Source organism: Helobdella robusta (genome assembly GCF_000326865.2).
Source record: "Helobdella robusta unplaced genomic scaffold HELROscaffold_5, whole genome shotgun sequence".
Lineage (NCBI taxonomy): Eukaryota > Metazoa > Annelida > Clitellata > Rhynchobdellida > Glossiphoniidae > Helobdella > Helobdella robusta.
In genome coordinates, this window is record NW_008705254.1 from 6,363,822 (window position 1) to 6,389,990 (window position 26,169).

General features: G+C 31.8%; 6 protein-coding genes across 6 annotated transcripts; 2 read left to right on the forward strand and 4 right to left on the reverse strand.

Moving 5' to 3' along the window:
* Positions 1-805: 805 nt before the first annotated feature.
* On the reverse strand, positions 806-1,377 carry HELRODRAFT_138327 (hypothetical protein; the record flags this gene model as incomplete). The annotated part of the gene is made up of 2 exons (XM_009027568.1): positions 806-949; positions 1,261-1,377. Coding segments are annotated over 2 exons (261 nt in total), but the record flags the coding sequence as incomplete, so codon positions are not given.
* Positions 1,378-2,184: 807 nt separating this feature from the next.
* Positions 2,185-4,150, forward strand: HELRODRAFT_163793 (hypothetical protein; the record flags this gene model as incomplete). Its single annotated transcript, XM_009027569.1, has 4 exons — positions 2,185-2,212; positions 2,831-2,898; positions 3,432-3,633; positions 3,954-4,150. 4 exons carry the CDS (start codon positions 2,185-2,187, stop codon positions 4,148-4,150), a joined length of 495 nt encoding a protein of 164 aa, XP_009025817.1.
* A 1,158-nt stretch (positions 4,151-5,308) lies between these two features.
* HELRODRAFT_163794 (hypothetical protein) lies at positions 5,309-7,471 on the reverse strand (the record flags this gene model as incomplete). The annotated part of the gene is made up of 3 exons (XM_009027570.1): positions 5,309-5,952; positions 6,696-6,770; positions 7,393-7,471. 3 exons carry the CDS (start codon positions 7,469-7,471, stop codon positions 5,309-5,311), a joined length of 798 nt encoding a protein of 265 aa, XP_009025818.1.
* A 1,961-nt stretch (positions 7,472-9,432) lies between these two features.
* On the reverse strand, positions 9,433-9,681 carry HELRODRAFT_137091 (hypothetical protein; the record flags this gene model as incomplete). The annotated part of the gene is made up of 1 exon (XM_009027571.1): positions 9,433-9,681. A coding segment is annotated over one exon (249 nt), but the record flags the coding sequence as incomplete, so codon positions are not given.
* Positions 9,682-13,986: 4,305 nt separating this feature from the next.
* Positions 13,987-20,940, forward strand: HELRODRAFT_189337 (hypothetical protein). Its single transcript, XM_009027572.1, has 11 exons — positions 13,987-14,431; positions 14,539-14,725; positions 14,955-15,056; positions 15,775-15,865; positions 16,594-16,742; positions 16,891-17,057; positions 17,245-17,913; positions 18,895-19,356; positions 19,574-19,904; positions 20,096-20,472; positions 20,550-20,940. The coding sequence occupies exons 2-11, from the start codon at positions 14,631-14,633 to the stop codon at positions 20,657-20,659; spliced, it is 2,553 nt and encodes an 850-aa protein (XP_009025820.1). The 5' UTR covers positions 13,987-14,431; positions 14,539-14,630; the 3' UTR covers positions 20,660-20,940.
* A 155-nt stretch (positions 20,941-21,095) lies between these two features.
* Positions 21,096-25,909, reverse strand: HELRODRAFT_95556 (hypothetical protein). The gene is made up of 9 exons (XM_009027025.1): positions 25,862-25,909; positions 24,358-24,679; positions 23,916-24,064; positions 23,587-23,739; positions 23,326-23,388; positions 22,858-22,919; positions 22,463-22,596; positions 22,060-22,264; positions 21,096-21,917 (listed from the first exon to the last, which is right to left on the reverse strand). Exons 2-9 carry the CDS (start codon positions 24,497-24,499, stop codon positions 21,863-21,865), a joined length of 963 nt encoding a protein of 320 aa, XP_009025273.1. The 5' UTR covers positions 24,500-24,679; positions 25,862-25,909; the 3' UTR covers positions 21,096-21,862.
* Between the last annotated feature and the right edge of the window lie 260 nt (positions 25,910-26,169).

The following is a 26,169-nucleotide window of genomic DNA, read 5'->3' on the forward strand; positions in this document are numbered from 1 at the left end:
TCTGTTGTCGTTACTGAGTTGTTGTTTTTGTTTCTGGAGGTCAGTCGGATGTGTGTTGGATGGGGTCCAGGGCTTCCTGGCCGATATCATTCTTTCTGTAGTAGCAACAGTTAATTACACAATTATAGAAAATTATACAAATTCATAACAAAATTACAAATTTCAACAATAACAACAACACACAAATGTTATTGTCCATTTATTATCATTAATTCACTTGTCAGTCCGGCAAATGAAATAAGCAAATGAGCAACAAACAACCTCGGACGTGTTTGTTGACGGCTTGCCATAACTTTCGCTTCTCCTGCGAGTGCATCTCTTCCATCTCCTCCAACCTCCTACTCTCTTGCAGCTTTTTCATCCATTCACAACGTCGAAAATAAATCACAAGGTTTTATTTATTTATTTATTTATAATCACAACAATAAATATTAATTAATAGCTGATAACGGACACAATTATAAAATCATTATTAAATTGTCAAATTATTATTATTATTATTATTTAGTAACAGTAGCAGTAGTAGTAGCAGTAGTAGTAGTAACAGTTGTAGTAGTAGTAGCAGTAGTAGTAGTAGTTGTTATTGTAGTAGTAGTAGTAGTAGTAGTTGTTGTTGTAGTAGTAGTAGTAGTAGTAGTAGTAATAGTAGTAGTTGTAGTGGTAGTAGTAAGAGTAGTAAGAACAGAAGTAGTGGTAGCAGTAGTAGTAGTAGTAGCAGTAGTAGCAGTAGTGTTAAAAATAACATGAACATATCATGCCCAACTTTAGACCCCTGGCTTGTGTGTTCGATTTGCATGCTGATGTTGAAATCTAGAGTTCTAGCACATGCGATGTAATGAAGTTTGTGTGCACATGTGGTGCTCAGTGTGTGGCTCTGTTGTTGTTGTGGGGTGTTGAGAGTCGGCAGGTACCAGGCGTGTTGCAGGCACTTCATTTGCCAGATTCTTTCCTGATTAAGTGGCAAACATTTTTTTCAGTACTCTAGATTATAATAATTATATTATTAATGAAGAAATTATGATGGTAATAATAATAATAACAATATGATTATCTCTGTTTATCTATGATCTGAGTGTAGGAGAGAGAAAGTTGAATGACCAAACATTCATAGTTCATCCAAGAAGTAAAAATAAAGCTAAATTCACAAAATCTTTCACACAATACATTATAAGAATTATTCACTTTCTCATCTTAAATATTTCAATTTGAAGGAAGCAAAAACCTTATATTACAATAGAAAATTAAAAAAATCAAGCTTACATTTTCAGATAAAGTTTTCCAGTTCCAAGAAACCTGAGAACATCTACAAAGTGATTTTGGGTCAAGAAATGAAAAAATATACAATGAAAGATATCTAGGAAAGATGGTCACAAAGTCAATTCGTTCTATCGGAATTCTATCGGTGAGCACGCTTTGAATGTGTTCGATTTGTTTCTTGCTGCACTTTTTTATGAAAGTTTCAAAAAATTTGCATTTCTGATTGTGACTCCACATATCGAACTGAGCAAAAAAAATTTAGTTTTATTTTCAATACTTTTATTATCAAATACATCTTTGATGTATACAAATACAATTACAATACAAGTACATCAAATACAACTTACTTACCCAGTTCAAAATCAAACCAATTCTTTCTTGATAATACTGAGAAATGGATATTTTAAAAAATGTTAAATATATATTTCAAACTAATTATTAAAAAAAAACAAAATAATAAAAATTAAAAAAATCAACAATAATAATATTAGTTTGTTGTTAATAAATTTTAATTGAAAACATTATGTTTGTGATTTAACTAACGTTTTCATTTTGATGTTTGTTGGCAGTAGGTGTCCAATTGCTTCTGTGCCCACTTTTTAATGATGAAGATGATGATGGAAACATACTTGTTTCAATTCAACTAATTTATTGCATTTATTGTATATAGAATATTTTTTATTTATTCACATTTTTATTTTTTTAACTTTCGTTGGACTATTAAATTAAAAATTTTATTATTTATTATTAAAATAAAATCTGAGAACAAATTTTTTTTTAATTAAGGTAAATTTTTAAAAAAATTGTATTTTTGTAGGTATTTTTTGCTTGATAACAGATTTAATCAATCAATTAATCAATTAGTTCATAAAACGCAGTTTGCGCGAAAACAACAGTGCTCCTCAATGAGTTTTTTTTAGCAAACAGATGGGTCTTGAGATCCACTCTGAACTTCGTAAGTGATGGAGAAGTAGCCAGAGAAAGGTTTGATGGCTTAATTTAACGGTTCAAAAAGTATTATTAGACTAATTATTTATTTATTATAGATTATAAACGAACCCCTTTCAACGTTCTGGTGAAAAGAGTGAAGCAAGTGCCCTGTTGTCATAGAAACTAAGTTATTTAAAATTTCAGTGATGTGCCAATTTAGTTAATGAAATACGTTTTCAATCGAATCTTTCTCGATCCTTTTAATAATAATAATAATAAATATCATTTATGAAGCGCCAATGAAAGCGACTGAGGCACCCTCGGAACTAAGAAATTAATAATTGACCATGGTAGTATGAGTTCAATAGCAATGACATTAATAAAATTAATGATTAATAATAATAACAATTGACCATGGTAATCATGGTAAAATGAGTTCAATAGCATTAAAAATTGCTGGGTGAATACTGCAATAATATCAAAAGAAAAATAAAAAAAAGGTTAATCAGAAGCAACATATAAAAAAATATAGTTTTGTTCTATACTTTTTTTGTTCTATTTAATTCCATCTGTAGTGGCAATTGAACTTTAGTAATTACATACGTCCACTGAACGTTCACAAACATTTGTGTATACTGTACAGTGGCGGATCTGGACAACTTTGATGGGGTGGCAGAGATTTTCAACAAACTGTTTGACGACAAGGGAGAGGTGAATTTATAAATTTCCAAACAAAAATTTGTTTACGACCGGGGGGAGGATAATTTCTACCAAACATAAATTACTGGAGGGAGGATTTTTAAAATTTTTTGAAAAATACTTTAATTTTCATCAGGGTTTTTGATGAGAGTATCCAACTTTTACGGTTATGTAAATAAAATTTTACTTAACATCTTACTTAACATCGATTTAAAATGTCAATTTTCCTTCAATTTTTCATTCAAAAACACAACTATTTTCGTTAAAAAAACGACTTTTACTGACTTTTAACACTCGTAACGTTCACAACGGGGGACAATAAAGTGATAAAGTGAAGTGTCTTATTACAGTTCGAGATTTAAATTTATAGCTACATGAAGGTTATCCAACGAGATACAAGCCTGAGACGTATATTTGAATTGTTTTTTTAATAATTTCGGTCGACGTTTTACGAAGCATTCAAACACACTTTCGGACACGTCGATCAATCAATCAATCAATCAATCAATTAGCTTATAAAGCGCTATTTCCGCGATGTTCAACAGCGCTCCTCAATGAATTTTGAAAACAGATGGGTCTTGAGATCCGCTCTGAACTTCGCAAGTGATGGAGAAATAGTTAGAGAAGTAGGTAGAGAGTTCCAGAGAAAAGGACCAGAAAAAGCAAAAGCAGATTTGGCAAAAGAGTGTTTAACACGAGTTAAGAAAAAGCGAGAAGAAGAAGACGATCGTAAACCGGGGCGTTTAGGTTCAATTAATATTTAGGTTCGATGCATGTGTGTCGGTGAAAAGACCGCCTGACACAAGACCGTCAGCGTAAGGTCGCCGAACAATAAGATCGCATAACACAAAGGTCTCAAAGCAATGAGACCGCATACATAATAATCGATAATATATCATATATATAATATATCATATATATAATATATATTATATCGATAATATAATAATAATAATCGACCCATAAAATATCGTCGCATTTTACTACTGACCTTCAACTTTATTACTGACTCTGAAAAGTCAATCCACGCATTACAGTTTAGAGTATTACAAATTTCTTCGATGCAGTTGCTGGGAATCTACCCGGCACGGACAACGCAGTGGAGGGTTGGCACATATGGAGATTAATTGATAACTTGAGAACTGAACTTCTGCTCAGTAAGCTATCGAACACCTCATTCAAGGTCGACAAACGCCCGCCAGCAATAAAATCTATAAAGATCTTTCGGCCAGAATCGCGGCAGCTGTTGGCAACTATACCATGATTAATAATATCGATTATTTACGTGGTATTGAACGTAGTTTGAATTTAAATGTTTAGAAATTATGGAACCCCTCGTGTGTTCGTGTAAAAATATTCATGTAAATGTTGTACAGACTGCGATCACTTATTTTTATTGTCAACATGATAATCTTAAAAATTAAAAAGCTCAGTATGTGCGTAGAATTTTAATCCTTAGAGTAATGGCGACATTTTTAACTTTTCTACCTTATAATGACTTTATTGTCAGCTGATCTTAATGTCAGGCGGTCTTAATGCTTGGCGACTTAACGTCCGGCGGTCTTTTGCTGGCGACCTTTTCACCTAGAACCGATGCATGTTGGCAAAGTAGACAACGGCGCTAATTAAGTTGGAATCCGCCATAGGTGAAAGATTTTTGCTCCTAAAAACTTACATCATCCAAAACAACAACCAATTCTTTTTTAACCATAAATTTATGACAACTCTCATCACAAGGTTTGAACAGTTTTGCGTTGTTCATAGGACTAGGCGCGTTTTCAATCTTTAAAGTTTTATTCCCGGATATATATATATATATATATATATATATATATATACATATATATATATCCATGAATTTAGCACAATATTTTTCTATAATTTATTCGATTTAAAATACTTGGGACGTGAAAATATTTTGTCTTTCTTACTGACAAAAAGTGTCTTGAACCAAAGCACGTCTGCATGTTAGGCTATAATATTGATTGCAATCTGATATTGATGAATAAATATCGAATTAATTTCGGCAAAATGATGAAAAAGAACTATATTAAATTAAAATAGCGATGTCACATTTTAAAAGATAGGTAGCTTCTGATTTGGTTCGATTAATTTACGGCACGGATTTTTTGAAAACAAAAATATTTACAGCATTTTGAATTTCAAAAATTTTACAAAATTAATTGAACAATTTAATTAATTAAGTAGAAAATAGTCGAAAATGTATTTTTACAAAACCCATGATTATGAATGATTATAATTCAAGTTGTGATGATGGTGGTTTGATTTCTTGTAATGAAGTGGCGTTGACGTTTCACAGTTATTGTTAATAATGGTGAAATGAGTAACGAAGATGGTGGTGAGGATAGATGTTTAGAATATCGTTAAGATACTTCTGGATATTTTAAGATACTTGATGACGTCATGCTAATACTTCTCGCTGGTTTTTCATTTTCTTGTTACTCGGACACTTTGAAAAGCCTTTCTTAATGCAATCCGCCTGTCTGTTCAGTTCGTGGACCACTTGAACGGAATGGATGGATCTTTTAGATCTTAAGTTCACTTTTTGTAATTCTGTTTTTTCCATGTTGACATCCTCGTTCATGTTGTTGCCCATCCTAAAAGTGTCTGTGTTTTTGTCGTCATTGCTAATTTTATTATCGTAACTTTGATCGTTAAGTATGTTGCTGTTGATAATATGTTGGGTGATTTGTTGTTGTGGTTGTCTTTGTTGCTGTTGTGGTTGTCGTCCTTGTTGCTGTTGTGGTTGTTGTCTTTGTTGATGTTGTGGTTGTTCAATATCATCGGCATCTTCATGCCCAACAATGTTTATGTTCATTTCAAACGCATCAGTTACATCTGGCGGGTGGAGATTATTTCTAAGTTGGAATGAACCAACCTGCTTGCTAGCATAACCACCACCACCAACAACAACTCTCACCACAGGATTTGCGTTGTTGATGGGGTTGGTAGAGAGGATGAAGAGTAAAATTGAAATAGCAAAAGTTGGTTTGTTGGGCAAGGACAAAAGGTTTGGAGTCCACATCAGGTCTGCCAGACGAAATGCTAGATGAATTTTATTGTACCTCAATAGTTATCAGAGTGGATGGATGTTCCCACTTTGCAGCGCAGACGATATGTAACGAAGAATTAATTTTACAATTACCGACCACCAATATTATTTTATTATTTTCCTCGATTGAAATATTTTGGCTCTTGCGATGATTATTTAAAGTTTGATTCGAAAGTTGTAGCAATAAAATTTAAATATACTTTCGTTATTCAACTCGGCTTATTATAGAAAACAACTTTTTCAATAACTTTTATTAACATTGAAACGCTCGCACGCAGTTCTTATATTTATAAACAAAATTAAATTGTATATAATATATATATATATATATATATATATATATATATATATATATATATATATATATACAGGTTATGTTTATGTACATGTATAGTATATGCATAAACACATTTGCATCTTTCATTTTACACACACACACACATACATTCACACACACATACGCACTTTAGTTAATTCATTTATTGATTTATTTGTTTGTTTATTTATGTATTTTAAACAAATTTACATTTGAACTAAAAGTTGAAAAAAAGCACATGTGAAAGTAAGAATGAGACCTATCTACCTACCTACATGCTTGCTGTACCGTAGGCTATATCGTTACATTAATGTATTTTATTCGATTCAATTCCAAAAATTTATTTAGTTGAAAAAATTTCCATATTTTATATCTCACATTTTATTAAAGTAATTTTAAAAGACCTGAAAAAGTGCAAACATGAGTGCATCACACCACATGTTGGAAGCTCCGCCCTGTGGAAGGTGGGCGTGGTTTCATCCGAACGAACTCTTCCTATTGGTAGTCGGTTGTGGACAGTTTTTAAAGAGGGAAAGTATCATTTGAGATGAATTTCACATGATTTTTTGGAGTTTGATCGAGTTTGTTTTGTTTTGGTTCAACTTCAAACGAACAAACAAATGAACAAACTAAGGAAAACAAAAATAGAAAAATTTTGTTGTTGGAAAGTTAGAAATAAGCCATCAGCACAAACACACACGTGCGCGCGCACACGCACACACACACAAAATACATACATACTTATATAAACTGCAGATAAATAAACATGTACAGTACAATTGTGCATATACATATAAAAAATAAGGTAGCAGATTGGTTTTATAAAATAACCAAAATATTAAAAATGCGAGGCAACCAAACTATACGTACGTAGGGTAACTAGTGTCAAGAAAAAATTTAAATTTGTACAGCACATGTCAACTAAAAGATATAAAACTTAATACAAATAAAACCAGCATAACCTATTAAACATACACACATGCGTTAATATATGCTGCGGTTGTTTTTGTACACCGAAGCGGCGAGGACGTGGCGTCGCTCTTACGTGACATTCGGCCTTCTATGAGGTCGTAGATGACTTCTTAATTTAAAATCTGAGGTGCATTGCATACTTTACCATAATGGGGCATCGATGACCAGTTGGTTTCAATTCTGTTGATGATGCTGCACGACGCCTGTGAGAAGCATTTGTCCATTCCAACATAAAATTTGTGAAACCAGCTTTACAAATCCTCTTCCATGTCGACAGATCTTTCGCTATTTTTTCAAGTCCAGCCGCGATGATGCTACAATTCTGAAGTAGGCTTTTCACTTGATTCACGAATTGCTTCTTTGACAGACTAATTGAATAACAACTTTCGATAGTTCGCTGTATAACAATCTAAGAAGTAGATGTCAGGGACGAGTAGAAGAAACAACTTTCACCTTGTAAGCTCTTCCCAACACTGAAATGTCTTGACAAATTTGGAACATTAAAATGTAAAAAACAAACACTCAATGTTGATAAATACTATACACGCAGTTTTCAAACAATAAAAATGCCTAATGCATAATTTATCTAACATGATCCTAAAACGAAAATTTTTATAGATATTATTTTGTTGCCGTTCTTTTCCTGAATTGGAATTTATTTTTACATTTTTTCATGTTATTTTAGATAACTGTTTCTGTTTTATTTGATCGTTGCCCCACCCAAAGCGCTGGTTGACAGTACACAGCCATTCAACGAATGAGTTACTAAAAAATGTGAAAAAAGTGATTTAATATTTAACTTTTTGGATTTTTTGATGAAATTAGCAATGTGAGTTGGGAAAACATATTTAAATCAGTTTTTAGTCTAATAATTAAAATCTGAATAATAATAATAATTCATTCATTCACATTATTTATATGAACATAAATATATTTGTACTGCAAAGCAAACGAGTTTAAACTTTTATAATGATTCCAACTGATCAAATTAAATTATCATATTTAAATTAATACATTAATTAATAACATAATAATCAAAAAGCCATATTAATTCGAATTTTAACGATACTACTTCGACTACAACCAGGGCCGTTTTAAGGACGTCGTTAACCCTAGGCACCTTTGCATACTTGCATTTGTAGACTTTTGTAGTAAGCCTCAAATCGATTACAATTTTAATTCCGCATTAATACGATGTGAAGTGAATTTTAAAAAATTAAAAAATGTTGCTTTGAACCTAATAATTTATGAAAAGCTCAACACATGTTGAAAAATATCAAAGTAATGTTGCTGTCAGTGGTGGGCAAAATTTAACTAAAAAGTTACAAATTTAATTAAAAAGTTATTAAGTTTTAGTTAAACTATTTTTTTAGTTAAATGCAAAGTTTAACTTAACAAAAAAAGTTTAGTTAAAACAGCAGTTTAACTACTTTTTTTAGTTACTAACTAAAAAGTTTTAGTAAAATTATTTACCAAGTTCTGCAGCTGTTGAAAGGTTTTTTAGTGCGGCAGTACAAGTATTGACTGCTCACAGATGCAGGATGGCAGATGCAACAATTCATATGATGATTTTTCTTCGGTCTCAACTGACAATAGACAATCCTATAGATATTTTTTTCTAATTTTTATAACTTTTATAAAATTATAATTTAATAACTTTCTGCTTGTTTCTTATTATACACATTTTTCAAGATTTTATTTAGAACACTTTGAATTAAAACCAATCATTTGAAAAATGAAGTTAAAAAAATGTTAGAAAAAGTTCAACTTAGGCAACTTTTTTTAATTAGTTAATTAATTAGTTAATTTAATTAATCAAATAATTAATTTAAAATATGTTAAAGTTTAACATAAAAAATTTAGTGCCCATCATTGGTTGCTGTTGAGAATGAAGAAAAGAAAGTCATGTAATTCACAGACAGGGTTCATTATTTACACAGTGTGGGTGGTGTCAATAACTCCAAGACCACATTTCCTTATTAAGAGGTGTGACGAGATGTCTTCCATGGTCTTCCACGACCCACACCCCTGCATGCTGGATATTGTTGTTGTGCATGGGTTGCAAATCCCGCTGCTTGGGCTGTGCATATCGACTTCTTCCTCTCCCTGCTGCAAGTCCTCCTCTTCTACTCCTTTGCATCTCCCGTTTGTCGTCGTCAGTCCGTGTATGTTGACTCTTCGCATTTATTTTAATCTCTCTCCCATGCAGGATTGTATCGTTGAGTGTCAGCGCGAGCTCCACGGAGCCAGCGTTCACAAACTCAACGTAAGCGAATCCCTTCGGTTTACCGCTGTACTTATCGTGCAGAATTGTGGCTCTGACGATGACCCCGCAACTTCTATAATGATCTTCCAATTCATAAACGCTGGCACCGTAGTCGACGTTTCCAACCCAGATCGACTTTGTCTCGATTGTCGACTTGTCGGCTGTAGTTGAAGCGATGACTTCAACTTTTGGCGCAGACACTTTTGTTGAAGCAGCGATGACTGCGGTTGACGTTGCAGTTGTTGTAACCAGACTACACGTCACAGCGTTCAATGGTTTGTTTTCTTCATTTTTAATTTTTTGCTTTTGCTCTGTTTCCTCTTTCGTTTCTAGCATCCATTTTTTCATTTCTTCTAATTCTTTATCTTCTCTATTTTCATCATTGAGTTTTTCAACTTTTTTGTCTCTAATTTCATGTTCTAAAAAGTGCATGAGATCATTGAGTTTTGTTCGTTGCAATTGCACATCACCGAATGAACTTAAAGTCGATTGACTGTTAAACTTATTGCTCTTGACTTCAATGTTAGTTGACATTGTTAGACCTACATGTTACCAGCAGTAGAAAACGAAGTGAGTGTTGAAAAGATTTTTACTAAATAAAATAAAACTTGTTATAAATCTTATTTCGCAACGTAAATATAAGAGCTTTTTATAAGAGCTGAAATAATCAACAGCAGATTGTTGTGAATGTTGGCGTAGGTTCTTGAAGCAATTGAAGGTGTTATGAAGGTAAGAAAAATTGTATTCACTTATTTAGGTTCTCGATACCCCTCGTCTAACAAAGAACATACACGCCCATTAAATTCTTCCTTTTTATTTAGACTTTTAATGTTAATTAATAAACTAATCCTTTTGTCTCAACTTTTATTTTGCATGCCAATTATAACTTTGAATGCCAACTATCAGTTTGCATCACAATTTTCACTTTGGATGTTAATTATACTTAGATGCAATGTGATTCCTGTTAAGTCAGTTCTTTGTTTGCGTTATTATGTAGTGTAGAGACAAAAATTAACTTAATTTTTAATGACATGATTCAATTGATTTTAAATAAAATATTTTTATTTGTTCTTTTCATCATAAATTAATAAAATTAATTTCTAATATGAATTGGAAAAACAGATTTAATTTTGTTTAATTAATAACTGAAGGTAGAGAATTGACTCCATTGTTGTCTTTGCTATAAAAATAAAAATAATAATAACAATATGCCGTGATGCACGTGTGTGCATTGAGTCAGGATACAGTAGTAACGTGACCGTAACAGCTTTAAATTATTCATTCAATAATTGAATCTAAAGCTATCTATATGGCGGCAAGTTCTTACGCTGTTAATGAACTTTTATATTTTCTCGTAAATAATTTAAATACGTTAGAAAATGATTGTTTTGTAAACAATACAATAACGACAATAATGATTCTGCCTTAAAACAGTTGAAAAATGGTTATGACAGTTTAAAATGTGAAAAATATGAAAAAAGGAGTTTAGCGGAGTGTTCCGAAAAAAGAAAAATTTGTAGAAATAATTTCAATTTGTAAGCATGAATATGGCAAAAAATTTTAAATTAAACAACTTTTTGAAAATAAACTTTGAAAAAGTTAGAAAATATATTAGCGAGGTGTTGAATAAACAACAGGTAAAAATGATAGAATCCATTGCTGTCACAACGTGATAAAGATTTTGCGGCAAAAATAAACCAAGTATCAAAGTGCCGAACAATTTGAACAATGAAAATGCAACTCAAAAAGCGAAATCATAAACGACAATAATAAAGTTGTAAAAACTGAAAATTGGGCTGATGATCTTAATACTCCAACCGATGAAAGTATTTACTATAATAGAAAAACGCAAAATATTAAATAAGTAATTTAAATTTTCAGTGTTGTGCCAATTTAGTTAATGAAATTCGTTTTCAATCAATTTATTATTCTCGATCCTTTTCTTGCTTTTTGTAAAAACTGCTTACACATGTAATTCCATCTGTAGTGGCAATTGAACTTTAGTAATGACATACGTCCACTAAACGTTCACAAACATTTGTGTATACTGTACAGTGGCGGATCTGGACAATTTTGATGGGGTGGCAGAAATTTTCAACAAACTTTTTGACGACCAGGGTGAGGTAAATTTTTAAATTTCCAAACAAAAATTTACAAGTATTGACTGCTCACAGATGTAGGATGGCAGATAAAACAATAAATATGATGATTTTTCTTCGGTCTTGTTGCGTTTGTGTTTGAGAAAACACCGAACCAGGAAGAGCAGTAAGCGGGAGAAGAAAAGAATAGTATTCATTTTAAAGTCTGAACACGTGTTTCGTCCATACCAGGGCTTCGTCAGCAGCCCGAATACCTAACAGAGTAATTATCGCAGTTTCTTATGTAGCCGCACAAATCATTTCGTTAGCTAGTGACGTTTCATTTATTATTGACGATTGTTAGTCTTTTAGTCATTAGGATTTCAATCCGACAGTCTCAACTGAAAACAGACAATCTTATAGATATTTTTTAAAACTTTCATAACTTTTGTAAAATTCTAATCTAATAACTTTCAACTTGTTTTCTTATTTTACACTTTTTCAAGATTTTATTTAGAACACTTTGAATTAAAATCGATCATTTAAAAAAAAGTTGGAAAAAAGTTAGAGAAAGTTTAACTTCAATTTAAAAGTTTGGCTGCAACTTTTTTTTAATTAGTTGCAACTGAAAATTTAACTAATTAGTTAAAAATAAGTTAAAGTTTAATTTAAAAAATTTAGTTAGCGTCCATCACTGTTAGGATTGAAGAAGAAAATGTCATGTAATTCGCAGAAAGGTTTCATTATTTTCACAGTATGGGTGGTGTAAATAATGACCAAGACTACATTTTTTTTAGTAAGGGGTGTAACGAGATGTCCTCCAAGGTCTTCTACGACCCACACCCCTGCATGCTGGATATTGTTGTTGTGCATGGGTTGCAAATTTTGCAGCATGTGCTGTCACGTCGTGTGCATATCGATTTTTTCCTCTCCCTGCTGACGATGATCCCGCAACTTCTAAAATGATCTTCTAATTCATACATCGCTCATCAAGGAATTTTGCAAAAAGATGGGTATGAGATCCGCTCTGAACTTCGTATCGTAAGTGATAGAGATGTAGTGAGAAAAAAAGAAGGTACAGACTTCCAAAAAAAAGGTCAGAAAAAGCAAACGCGAATTAAGAAGTGAGAACGAGAATACAATCGCGATCTGTGGCGTTTAGATTTAATTAATATATCTTATAATAGGGAATAATTTAGATTGAGACTTGTACACTGATGTGCACATTTAAAACAAATTCTATATTTTATAGGTAGCCAGTGAAAGAGAACAAAATATGGAGATATATGAGAAAAGATAGTTGCACGAGCAACTATAGACGAGCTGCAGAGTTAAAAGCTTTACTTAAAGGATAGTGTAGAATCAGAAAGACCATAGTAGAGCATGTTACAATAATCAATCCTAGATAAGACTAATGAAGAAACAAGTAAAAGAAAGTAGGATCGTCAAGAAAAGGCAAAAGTTTCTGAGAAAAAAAAGACATGCTAAAATAAAAGATAACGCCCTAGACTATTAGGCTTATGAGAAACATCAAGAATTTTAGAATCAGGTAAGATAATAGAAAAAATAGTAATAGAGAGTTTAGATTTATTAAAACATGGTAATTCAAACTTAGAAGGATTAAGTTTAAGATACATAGAGTCAGACCATGCTATAATGGAAGATAGAGAGACGTAGAGAAAAATTACGAAAAACACTATTGAGATTAGGTGGAGGGAAAGAAATAAAAATATAAAAATCATCAGCATAAAAGAAAAAGTTTTAATAATACGAGGTAGTTCAAAAGTATAAAACGAAGAGGGCCAATGATAGATCTCAAAAGTAAAAGTAAAGGAGTTAGAAGTAACATTATTAATACTAAGTTTTACTGAGTTTTAATTCAATTACTGCTTATAACGGAAGTCCATGAAGTTCGCCACTGAATATGCAGAGAGGTCCGTTCCGTAATTGCAATGCAGATCATTTTGAGGGCATTATCCTCTTCTTAATATCTCAATTATTCGTTTCGTTAAAACTCATGAAACTGTGATTGTAGATAATATAATCACATACTAACTTATAGTTTGATCTCATTATTTATTATTATTAATAATTCTAATTTTATTTTTTATATCCGGGCTCAGCCGCTTGTTTAAAGTTAAACGTACTAGTGCCTAGGTCCGGAAGATAAAAAATAAAATATAGAAAACATCGAGGTCACCATCGCCATTTTTTTAGTATACGGCCATTCCTTCGTAATATTAACCAAACTACGAAATGAATAACCATGAATATATTATATATATATATATATATATATATTTAATATATATAATATATCCGTGTGAATAAGAGGAAGATACCTTATCTTATTTAATTCTTTTGAGATTTTTGGAAAACAATGACGGACTGAGTATAAATAGCGGAGAGTGCTAATAAAATAAACAATAACAAACAAAAAATGAGAATTTGTTGAGTTGAGTACTAAATCGTCGAATTCTGGAATAAAAAAATTAAAGTAGAAATTATTTTACTAATTATCACTTATTCATAGTTAGTGCTGATTTTATAATCTCATTCGAAACGTGAACATTTTGCGGAAATAATGTAGTTTACACTACACACTCACCTCACTTACACTCGCTTACCTTCCTTACCTGTTGTGTGAAGTTTTAACTAAATTAATTATTCAATTATTTTGGAAGTGATTACTTTGGAAGTAAATGTTTTAGAAGCTGCGGCCGTCATTCGAACGCTTGGTCGGTCAATTTTTGATAGTTTAGATTTGAATTTGTGATATATTGAGCATCGTTGGCTTGGTTGGTTGAGTCCTGCTGATGAAACGTCAATAGCATTTTCGGTTGGCATTTTTTTATTATTCATCCGTATTTTTTGTGAATTCATTTTTGTTTGTTTTTTATTCAAAGAAACGTTAGAAAATTAAATAGAAACCATTTTTCATCACAGAAAAACAAAGTGAAAGGGAGAGAGGCATTAGATTGGGTGATTGATACGCCTTCCCCACCACCAACAAATAACCCGCAACATACAAACAACAAAATGATTAGCTACCAGGATTGTCATTGGGGGATTGATGGTGAAACTGACGACAGGAATGTCGGCATATATATTCTTCACCAGATACTAAAAAATGAGTTGGTTTTTTTTTTTCAAATTATAATTAAAAAAAAACAATATATTATATTGTTATTTCAAAATCAAGAATTACTGATTTTGAAACAACAAAATAATTTATGTATATACATTTATTTATTCAGTAACTAAATTTTAATCGTGTAAAATAATCAGTAATTCATATGATAATTTATATTTTGTAGTAATATACTTTAATTTGACAATATTTACCATGCATTTTTATTTTAGGAATGGTGAGTGTATAATAGATGAGAAGCAGTGGGAAGACATGTATTTTTATGTCAATGGCAGGAGCCCGCCACCATATTCTCTCATTCCCTACCTCAATAGGTTCCTAATTTTCAGTGATTTCTCTCTTTCTCTCTCTCTCATGTTTCATGATTGTATGAATAAATAACTAAATTAATTAATATGTATGAAATTGTGTATGTTTGGATTTTGTTTGACAAATGGTTGTATTTACATTTATAAGAATAATAATAATAGTGATTATGATTATTGTGATGTATCAGAACATGAAAATGCATATTAAAAGCCTTCCTAATCTTGCACACACTCTTAGAAACCTGATTCTTGCACAAAACTTAACTGGTTAGTCAGTGGCTCATTTTCAAGGAGGAAAATTTGTTTACACCCTATCCATTTTAACTACATTGTATATATTTATATGACAAATCGGAACACAAATACATGATCATTGCAATGATTGATAAATAGGGCAGTATATTTCACAAAAGAACTTAAATCTTGTGATTATAGCAGCTGACATGTAAAAAAATAAGTTTTTAAATTTTTGTTCATTGTGAACTTCAAATGATCAGAAGAAATGTTTGTGTGTTTATAAAATTTTCAAAATGTGACTTTGTATTTGTATGATTGATACCTGCTGTTGAGCACATTTCCACACTAGTTGAATGTCATGAGTTATTTTCGAGATTTTAAATCTATTTTCCTAATTTTTTATCATTATGATTCAAGACATCATCGCTTAATATTTTAATCACCAATTTAGTTATAATACATTGTAATGATTATAAATGCACGATAGATACCCGAACATATTCTCATACAAGATGCGTAAATGTAAGTACGGAGAGGTGTTCTCCATCAAGAGCAACATACAGCTAACTCTCTGCAAGGTTTGTTTGAGCAGTGACACCAATGATTATTTTTACTATGTATCTTATTTAATTTATGATTCATTATTAATAATCTATCATGAAATAAGTGCTTGTTTTTTCTCGGAAAACACTTATTCATGTCAGTCCGGCACACAGTTTCATTTGTAAAGTCATTGTGAGTAGAGTAAAAATGAAATGTTTGCATATAAATCAACAAAAATAAGAACAAGCAATTTGATCGGTGTATGATAAATGAAATGAATGAATGATGTGCAAATGAAAAGGAAGAAGAGTGTACATTGTTAACTTCTAATTAACAGGGATATGAATGAATAAATGAATTAAACAAATAACTTATGAACAAACTAAACAAAAAAATGATTTGTTAAAATTAATTGATAAATAGAATTTTTAAATGTGAGTGTAATTGAGTTTTCTGCAGGTTATAAAGATAAGGGCTTTTATTTGCTTCTATGAGTTACTGCATTTTATCTAACTTAACGTTATAACTATTGAAGTGTATCATTTTTTCCATTTTCAAATTTTTTTCATTCCCGTTTTTAATTTATAAAGCACTGGTGTAAGAAGTTACATTCAATAACAAAAAATGTTTGCTAACATAAATCAGCGATTATAATGCATTGAGTTTATCATTTGTTATATTTGTGAAACTTGTTAATATCATTGTTATTAACTGTCCATGGAGAGCAGTGACCCAGTATTTATTGCACCTGACAACATAACAGGACCATTTGAGCAAAGGTGGTTGCCACAACGACAGATGCATGAAACTTCATTGTTGCAAGTTTTTCCTCTATGATGTCTGCAAGTTTCCAAACAGCTGCTGCTACGGACATGACCTCTCCTCATCCAGGAACCAGAAGGTTCTTGAAAGGTTTGTTGGCAAATTTATTAAAAAAATTTTTTCATTCCATGTTATTTTTTATATTGTCTGTTCATATTTAAATTTTGTTTTATTGTTCTATTTAGTTAGTTATCTTTATTTAGTTTAATGTATGAAATTTCATATGATAAAAAAATAGCTACATGTTGGTGATGCGACCCAACTATTTTGAGGACACAGTATACGATTGCTACGGCAACTTGTACAACCAGTTCAGCATTTATGACTTGAGGAACCTTTTGCGACAGGAGTACCCGAGAATCTGCAAGTTCTACAACGGTGAGGCAGGCTGCAAGTATGGAGTTGGTCAGTTTGTTTCAATCATTTTTTAGCAAATTCTTTAACAAATCATGCATTATTTTATTTGTCTTTTTAAAATTTTGTAATTTTGCAAATGTATTAAATTAATTTGATCCTTAATTATATGACATTAAAAACTTAATTTAGACTAATTAAATTAATTAATTAATTAATTTAATTAAACTAAATTTAGATGGTACAAACTGCATGGCACTGCACATATGCATGAACTACATAATGGAGCAGAGATGTTCATCGGCATCATGTTGCCTCAATCACGACCTTACTGCTTCTCAACCTTCCTTCATATTCTCCAACCTGGGGTACATCATAGATGAGAGAAACTGTTCGTTCATGAGGCAAGCTTTGCAGGATGAACTCCGCTCACAAGATGTTGACGACGTTAATGAAATTGATGTGTATCGCAACAACAAGCCACAGAACAAGACTTCATCCCTTGCTGCTATTCAAAATTTGCATAACATCAACAACAGCAGCAGCAACTTATTAAATAATTACAGCACTCTTCAGCACCTATCATTGAGGCAGCAATTGCTAATGAAGAAAATACCTGATCTTATTGTTTGTAACTCATACAATTTTGAAAAGATGGGTTGTCCTTACTCAGTTTCCTGTCCTCATCTTCATCTCTGCAGCCATTTCGTCATCGGCACATGCAGTTACGGTGCCAACAAATGTAGAAAATCTCACAAGCTCAGAGATTCAAATGTTGTGGCCATCTTGAAAATTCAAAACATCGATGTGGATAAGTTTGAAGATGATGAGGCTATTCTGACTGAAATTCGGAAAACTATAAGGAAGAACAAATACAAAATAAAGGAGAACATGTCTGCATCATCTAGTTAGCAACTGCTCTCTTTGAATGTTGAGTCATTTATTTTGAATTATCAATCAATAGATATGTATATATGGAAGGAGACTTTAATTTATACTTTGATGGGATCTAGCAAATTTTTGGCATCTGATAACCACGTTTCGTAGTAGCATATGTTAAATGTAGTAACCTATTATCAACAGCTCAAAATTCGGTAGATTTCATCAAACTATATATATTATATTATATATATATATATATATATAGTTAACTTCCAATTTAACTTTTCGATTTTTCTAATGGTTGATCGCAAATCATTTTCAAGTTTCTTTAGTCAAACAGATTTACGATCAACCGTTAGAAAAATTGAAAAGTTAAATTGGAAGTTAAATTAAATTGGTAGTTAACTAACCCCGAACATGCTGTGATTTTCATCAATAATTGCATTTCTGACAGTCTTAATCCTATATAAAAAAAGAAAAAGTCTTAATCATATATATATATATATATATATATACACACATATGTGTGTGTGTGTGTGTGTGTGTGTGTGTGTGTGTGTGTGTGTGTGTGTGTGTGTGTGTTGGTAATAGACCATAATTTTTACAATATTCTATAAATTCTACCGAATGTTTGGCCTTAATATGTTTGTAGTTCGTTTTTTCAATAACCAAAAAACTACAAACATATTAACGCCAAACATTCGGTAGAATTTCTAGAATATTGTATATATATATATATATATATATATATATATATGCGCTGGTAAAAGACCAAAATATATATTGTTAAGAAATATCACTGTATCATTGTTTGATGATAAAAATACGAAACATATTGAAAAATTGAACCAGTAACTGATCAAAGCTTAACCCTTATTTTATATATGTATGTGTATGTATGTATTATTAGTATGTATGTATACATGAATGTAACCTGATGAAATACTCATTTTAATTATCAAATTGTTAATAATTTTTTATTTTGTTGAATGACTTTTCTCTCCAGGTTCCTCACTGGATAGAATAAGCAATGAGGAGATGGATAATGATGACCACGACACGACGAGTACCGGCCACATCAATGGTCACAACGGCATGTTCAACAGATCACAGGAATCAATCAAAACAACAAACAACCGCAACAACATAGCATCGCATAATGTTTACAACACAACTAAATATTCAGGGCAAAAAAAGGCAGCATATATAACCAATCAGAAGCATCATAATCGTGCTGACAGCAAAATTAACACTTTTGTTTTTGTTGATCTGGAAGCAACAGGACTAACACAACCCAGGATAACTGAAGTCAGTTTAGTAGCTGTGAACAGACTGTCAATGGAAACTGCCAGACAGATGCCTGTCTCTTTTGAAAGTCGTAGCAGTTACTTGCCCCGAGTCGTGAACAAACTGACACTCTGTGTTTCCCCTCTAAAGACTATCGAACAAACTGCTTCTGATATGACAGGTTTGCAACATTTTATGTCATGCAAAGCGCAAAATGAAATGGGAACACAATTTTTCACAAAAATTATTTCAGAACATAAATTATAAAATTTATAAGGATTATTTGGTAATTACTTCAACTGAATATATAACAGTCTCATTTCTCTCGTAGTATAATTATTTTAATGACTTCTCAGATTTTAAATTACATTAGTTGTTTAATTTCGATATTGTTTCAGGTCTGTCAAACATGGAATTGAGTCATCAGAAGAACTTTGATGATGACCTGGTTGAAATGTTGGTGAGGTTCATTTCAAGATTGGAACCACCGACCTGTCTCGTGGCTCACAGTGGCTTCAGGTTTGATTTCCCACTTCTTCAAGCAGAGCTGAAATCCGTGAAGAGACTTGGAGACCTGCCCAGCGATTTGCTGTGCATTGATTCGTTGATACTCTTCAGGTCGCTCGATGAGACCATAAGAAGGAATGCTATTTATAGCAACCCATCACCAATCACTGTTAATGGACACAAAAATGAGGCCTGTCCTAATGAATCAGGGAATAATATAAAGTAAATCATTATTATTCTAGACAACTTTATGATTATAACATTATCATAATGAATAATTTTATTAATTTCTTTGAGTTGAAACAAATCTATGCTATAAACGAAATTTTTGTGACTATTGAGTACATGTGTAATCTTTTAGTAGCAGTTCATGAACTTAATTAACTCAAATCCAATTTTCATCATTTTCAAAGAGATGGACGAAGGAATCAGACTCGAGAAAATGGCATGGAGGAGGAGCATCGAACCGATTGGTGGCACATCCCTGATGTTGAAGACAAAGGCAAAAACCGTACAGCAATTTGCGCTGCACCTACTCCGTCATCAAACAGCGAGGAATTCATCGAGCAGCCACCTTCAACAACTCCTATGGACATTCACAGCTTGACAGTTTCAACTCCTCCGCGAAACAAAAAGTCATGCAAACCTCAGCAACGAACCGATTGGTGGGGTGTCTCAGAAGAAGAGGACAACCTCTCCTCTGATTTGACCGACGACGATGATGCCGGCCACCCTAAATATGAAGGAGACGACGAAGATGAAGTCGTGACAACGAACGGCAAAAGCAACGGTAAGATTCCTCACAGCATGTCCTCACCTTATCCTCTCTCCATGTTCTGTAAGACCACCTCTCCAACGTTCACACAGCCTCCCAGTCCGACACCTCCACGCGACAGTCCGATAACAACAGCAACACGACCAGAAACACGTACTGTCGGCTCAATAAACTGCTCGAATGGCGAGACGCCGTGCATTAATGGCGTGAAAACGAGTTACAAGTTGACCGAGATCCATAGGCGAGTGACTGGCAAACTTCCAGAAGATTCGCACAGAGCTGAAGACGATGCACTAGCGTTGATCAGATGCTTCACATTTACACAGGGATCATTTGAATGGGCGGATGCTAACGCTGTTCTCTTTTCTGAAACATCCCCCATGTTATTGCCAGAAAGACAACTAAATAGAAATGGCTTTCCATACATTTGATTTTTTAAACTTAACTTTACTACCATTGTATTATTATTTTTTAACAAATCAAGATTGATAATTGTGTACGTGAGTGTGTGCATGTATATTACGCAAACATGCATATATTAAACTAAATACATTCTCAAATAAATAGTTAAGTGATATAAAATGACACTTTAACTAGCTTTAAAGAATTAGAAAACAGAAACATACTACAACAGCCTGGCTGTCTGTTCTTTCTTGTCTTATTTGCATTTCAAAACATCAACTGAACATTTCATTAATTAATTAATTAATAAAGTAAACGGCATTAGAAGTGTAAAATAATCGAGAAATACAACATAATAGGTATATCATAATGAGCCTTATTTACCGAGAAACTTCTCAGTGGTAAGGTAGCCTAATATAATATTGGACACTCAACATGCAACTGATGCGCTTTCATACCCAAACAGAAACAAGGATGCCTAACGTCATGATAGTTTTGCGACTTAAATAAACATTGCAAATAAAATAACTAACAATCGATCGATAAGAATTTACAGGATTAAACTAACTCGTTAATTTATTGAAATGATACACCTGATCAATGGTACATGAGTTCATCCCGTTACGAAAGACGCGTGTAGGTTTTCTAATATAATACGTTCCAGTAGAAACAGACATTAATTAACTACTAAACGGTGCTTAGAAATCGGTGTAAAAAAAATTAACAAAAATAATTTTTAAAACAACTGGAATTGAGGTTGGTTAACAAAAATGAAAATATGTTAAAAAAATAGTACAGACAGAAGTTGAGAATGAAATTGAAAACTTAAATGTTATCAGCATTTGGTGTTAGAACATATATCAGCAGAAAGCGAAATAATTTAATTCATTGCTACTTTTAAAAGATCAATAATAGTATGCAGATGCTCGTTAAGCAAAAATAAGTGATTTGGAAGCAAACATTCTCCACAGCTGACCGGTGGTTATGCAGATATTAGTTGATTTTACGTTTTGTAGAATTGCATTTTTTTAAGATACAGGCAATCTTCTATGCCAAACCTTTAAAATTGTATAAGCAACTACTTCAGTGAATTATGAATATGTCTCGCAAATAAGTAAAAAAAAACGGAATGGACTAGATAGCTGAAATAATTGCAGCAAAAACTACAAAAAAAAAAAAAATAGTGTAACTGGGGCATACCTGTACCAGAGCAAAGCGATAGGAGCGGTGCCGAAGTGCCACAAAGAATGTGCATCAAAAATTCCAAGTATAGGTGGAAAATCCCAAATTTCCAGGAGCATGAAGAGAAGGGTGATGACGATACTGATCGCACATCTTGTTGCATACGGCTGCTGTCTGCGAACTTTTAGGCTCCATGTTATCCATCCTAAGGCATTTGCTAGACCTGGCAAGCAAAAAATTGAATAATTGTAAATATATATACGCAATTTTTATAAATATTTTCATTGTGGCAATGTCTGACATTTTAAAAAATGTAAATATTGTTTGGAAGCAAAAACAGAAATAAATGAAATCAAGCAAGAAATGAGCAAAAATGAAATGCATTAGATAATTTTATGATTAAGAAGATGACGGGACTGGCCTATGGCAACATTGACTCTCATGTTGTAACCGTAGTCAAACCTGACGAACGATAGATAGTAAACATGATATGTGAAGAAGAGGAGCATGGTGGAGCCAACTGACAGATGGAGTGCCCTGTTGCCCAGTGTCGTTCTGAAAATATTATTTCATCAGACCCTTCAAGTTAAAAAATCAAAATATTTAAAATCATGGAAAAACGAAAATATGGAAATTCTATTTAAGAAAAATTCTCTAAAATGACCATTTATTTTCCACTTATGAATAGCAGAGCATATTCAATATGCAGTTTGCTAAACGTAAAAATATATAACTGAAAAATATTATCAAAAAAGACAAAAATAAGCCATCATCAAAAATTGAACTGAGTATCCAGCCCTAGACTGGGAAGTAGACCTGTGGATGAATATGTAGAGGTTGTACATGACTGCACTGACAGCACAAAAATAATCCATTTTCTGAAATGAATATAACTTATGATGATGATAAATTTTTCAACGAAATTTCAACTGATTGAAAAATAAAAACAAAAAATAAACTGGAACTTGCTCATTTACTAATCAACAAAAAAAGATAGCAAAAGACATCTAATCAACCATATGTGAATTGGTAGAATATAAAAACTTTGCTCGCCTCGAAAATCAGAAATCTAAACATAATATAAATTACAAAGAACTACAAAATAATTACTCAAACAAAAACAACAACCAGTTAACAACAGCAGCATTATAGCTATTATTGTAACAAAAATTAGTAATCTTTATACAAATAATTTTGAAATATCAGAAAGGTGGCTGGTATAAGTACAATGATATGAAAAGTTGTGGACAGAGGGTAGGAGTAGCAGGATATGAACGACTAAACCTCAGTGAATGGTGTATCTCGCATGTGGAAGAGGAAGGACCAGAACCATGTGTTTATGCCTACCTGTTTACAATTTACACATTCCAATATTAAAACAGTTTTATTACACATCTACCAGTTCAATGATATAGAACATTAGGTACTTTTAGATAAATATAATTAATCTAAATAAAATATATTGTAATAATATATAAATGTAATATAAATATTTAAAAATATTTAAGAATAAAGAAGAAAAATTTCAAAATATAATAGGCATACAAGAGTTGTAACATTCCATAGGTAGTACATTGCTGAGCTCGATCTGACTTGTTTCCTGAATATTCTAATCATGTAGATGTGTGAGCACAAGTTCAGCAGTGATGCTATGGAGGAGGCAATCTCTTGCGATCCAAGAATCCTTATAAAAGGCCACTTTTTAAATAAAATTATTTATTTATTTATTGGCAAACTAATTAATTTATTTATTTACCTAATTAAATTTTTATTGATAAATAATACAGAATAAATTATGCAATGACAATGTCCTGCTAGTCTAAAAAAAAGGGGGACAACCCTGGAAGTAAAAAAGACATAAGAAATAACACAACCTTTCCATAAAATTTTGGCACAATGTCATGTTCCTCTCTGAAGACATCAACAGTGGGCCAGATGCACTGGTGCTCACACTCATCAAGACAATCCCACATCGTTAACTTCAAAATAAGTGGATGCTTATTATAAAACTTTTTTTGCTTTTCTGTTGGAAATGTAATGTTGTTTCAGATTAAGACAGAGAAATTGTCAAAAAATGAAAATTTCTATGAATTTTTATAAAAACTTGAGTAATTGTTTAAAAATTGTATATTAAAGAGTTGAATTTGAGCACAGAATTAACTACATTTAAGCTAATTAATTTGTTTGATACAAAAGAGAATATTAGAAAAAATTACATCTCATGAATTCACTATGATAATAATGAATGCCAAGTGCTTATTTGCATTCACATATTTAAAGAATAATAATCATAAAGAAGAAATACACTTGTTTGACCTGGAGTTGAGCAGTTGCGTGAGTAGCATTCATCTCTGCAGCTCAAGAAGACCTGAGAGAGATCCCCGTTGGAGGCACTGCTGTATAACAACGTTGTGGCAAGCCAAGCGAGTGTCGATATCAAACTGATTACTTTTTTCATTTTGTAACGTGTGAATGAAAATATATTACCATACAATATATACAGATAGCAGGAATACTTTGGTTTGAAATTTATTCCATAAATTTTGTTTTTATTTTTATTTATTATACTATTTATTTTATTTTTGTTTTATCTATTATTGATTTTTTTTCTATTTCCTCCTTGAATTTAAATAAGAATCTGAAATTAATATTTTTTAAATTTAAAAAGTTATGTCTTTTATTATAACTTAATCATTATTTATTGAACCAGAGCTGAAATTAATATTTTGTTTGAGATTGTCAAGCATTCTACAAAAAGACTTTCACTGCAGCCCCACAACCATACAATGACAGACACATTCATCTTAAACTTTTTATTAAACAGATAAGTTCTTAAGTAGCAATACATATAATAGAATGAACAATAAAATTTCATCACTCCATACATGGCATACAAATACAACAACAACAACACACGTTTAGATGACATTTTCCCCGAGATCGAGGGTTGCCGTTTGGCTACCTATGATGAGACCGAAATACCCCTCGACGCCATTCCATCATAAGTAATTTATTTGGCTAATTTTTATGCAGGACGCCCTTCCTTACGCAACCACAGTTATAAGCGGTGGGCCTAGCCTTTGATGATCCAACATCACTCAGAAGGCAGTGAGGGTCAAGAATTAGAAATAGGGCAAGGAAGAATGAAAATTAATCTGGTTCTTAATGCCCATAAAAATATAAACAGTATTATATAGAGATATACAAAATACACATTCATTTATATATATGATTATATTATAATAAAAAAAATTATATAATATTACATTGATTAATTTAATAACATTATAAAACTACATTAAGATTACAATGATTACATTGCACCAACAATGAGGATGGAGGCAGTGCAGAATGGTTAAAGTTGCAAATTGGTAATGTGTGCTAGGCAATCCTCTCTAGTTTTAGTTTAGTTAGATGCCCAATAAAATACCATTGCAAATAAATTTTGTTTCTATTTCTATGTTCAGAAATTTAAAAACTGTAGTAATAAATAAATAAATAATTAATTAATTAATTAATAAATAAAAATTTAGTAATAAATTGAAATGCAAGAAGAAAGATAAATGAGAACTTTTATTTAACATTCTTTAATTTAAATTTTAAAAGAAGTTTAATTAACATTATTAATAAATTAATTGATTAATAACTTTTAAATTAAAAGTTAAAACTTAACTAATAAAAAGCTAAATAGAAGTGATGCATAGCCTCTTCTCTTAGCTCAAAGAACTAAGGCAGCAACACAATGCTCAAAAAGAGCCTACTTTCGATTTCGCCAAAAACATTTCCATATTACAAAAGTTAGAAGCGCACCTTTACTTACTCTCAAAACTTTTTTCCCTACCAACTATCAATATTCGCGAGATAAGTGTTGAGTGAGAGTATAAATAAACTTAAAAGTTAACTTTGATAAAAATCACAAAAATGTGTTTGGATCACGTTAGCGCTCTTCAGTAGCGGAATTATTTTATGTTAGTGTTAATCATTGAATTATATATATAATTATATAATTCCATGGTGTTAATTCCCAAAACAGATTGAGGTTGATTTTTTTGAGGACTAAAATTTTGGTTCTTAAAATAATTAGCAACTAGTGAATAAAAAATTTGAAGCATTCGTAATAAATTTTAG

What these genes read in the sequence shown, in the direction of transcription:
- HELRODRAFT_189337 (XM_009027572.1), top strand. Translation starts at nt 14,631, where the DNA reads ATGATTAGCTACCAGGATTGTCATTGGGGGATTGATGGTGAAACTGAC. An exon ending in AGGCTGCAAGTATGGAGTTG is followed by an intron (nt 17,058 to 17,244) that starts GTCAGTTTGTTT and finishes AACTAAATTTAG; the next exon opens with ATGGTACAAACTGCATGGCA. An exon ending in GAATCAGGGAATAATATAAA is followed by an intron (nt 19,905 to 20,095) that starts GTAAATCATTAT and finishes TCATTTTCAAAG; the next exon opens with AGATGGACGAAGGAATCAGA.
- HELRODRAFT_95556 (XM_009027025.1), bottom strand. Translation starts at nt 24,499, where the DNA reads ATGAAAAAAGTAATCAGTTTGATATCGACACTCGCTTGGCTTGCCACA. An exon ending in GAGAGTCAATGTTGCCATAG is followed by an intron (nt 22,265 to 22,462) that starts GCCAGTCCCGTC and finishes TTTGCTTGCCAG; the next exon opens with GTCTAGCAAATGCCTTAGGA. An exon ending in ATCGCTTTGCTCTGGTACAG is followed by an intron (nt 21,918 to 22,059) that starts GTATGCCCCAGT and finishes ACAATTTTAAAG; the next exon opens with GTTTGGCATAGAAGATTGCC.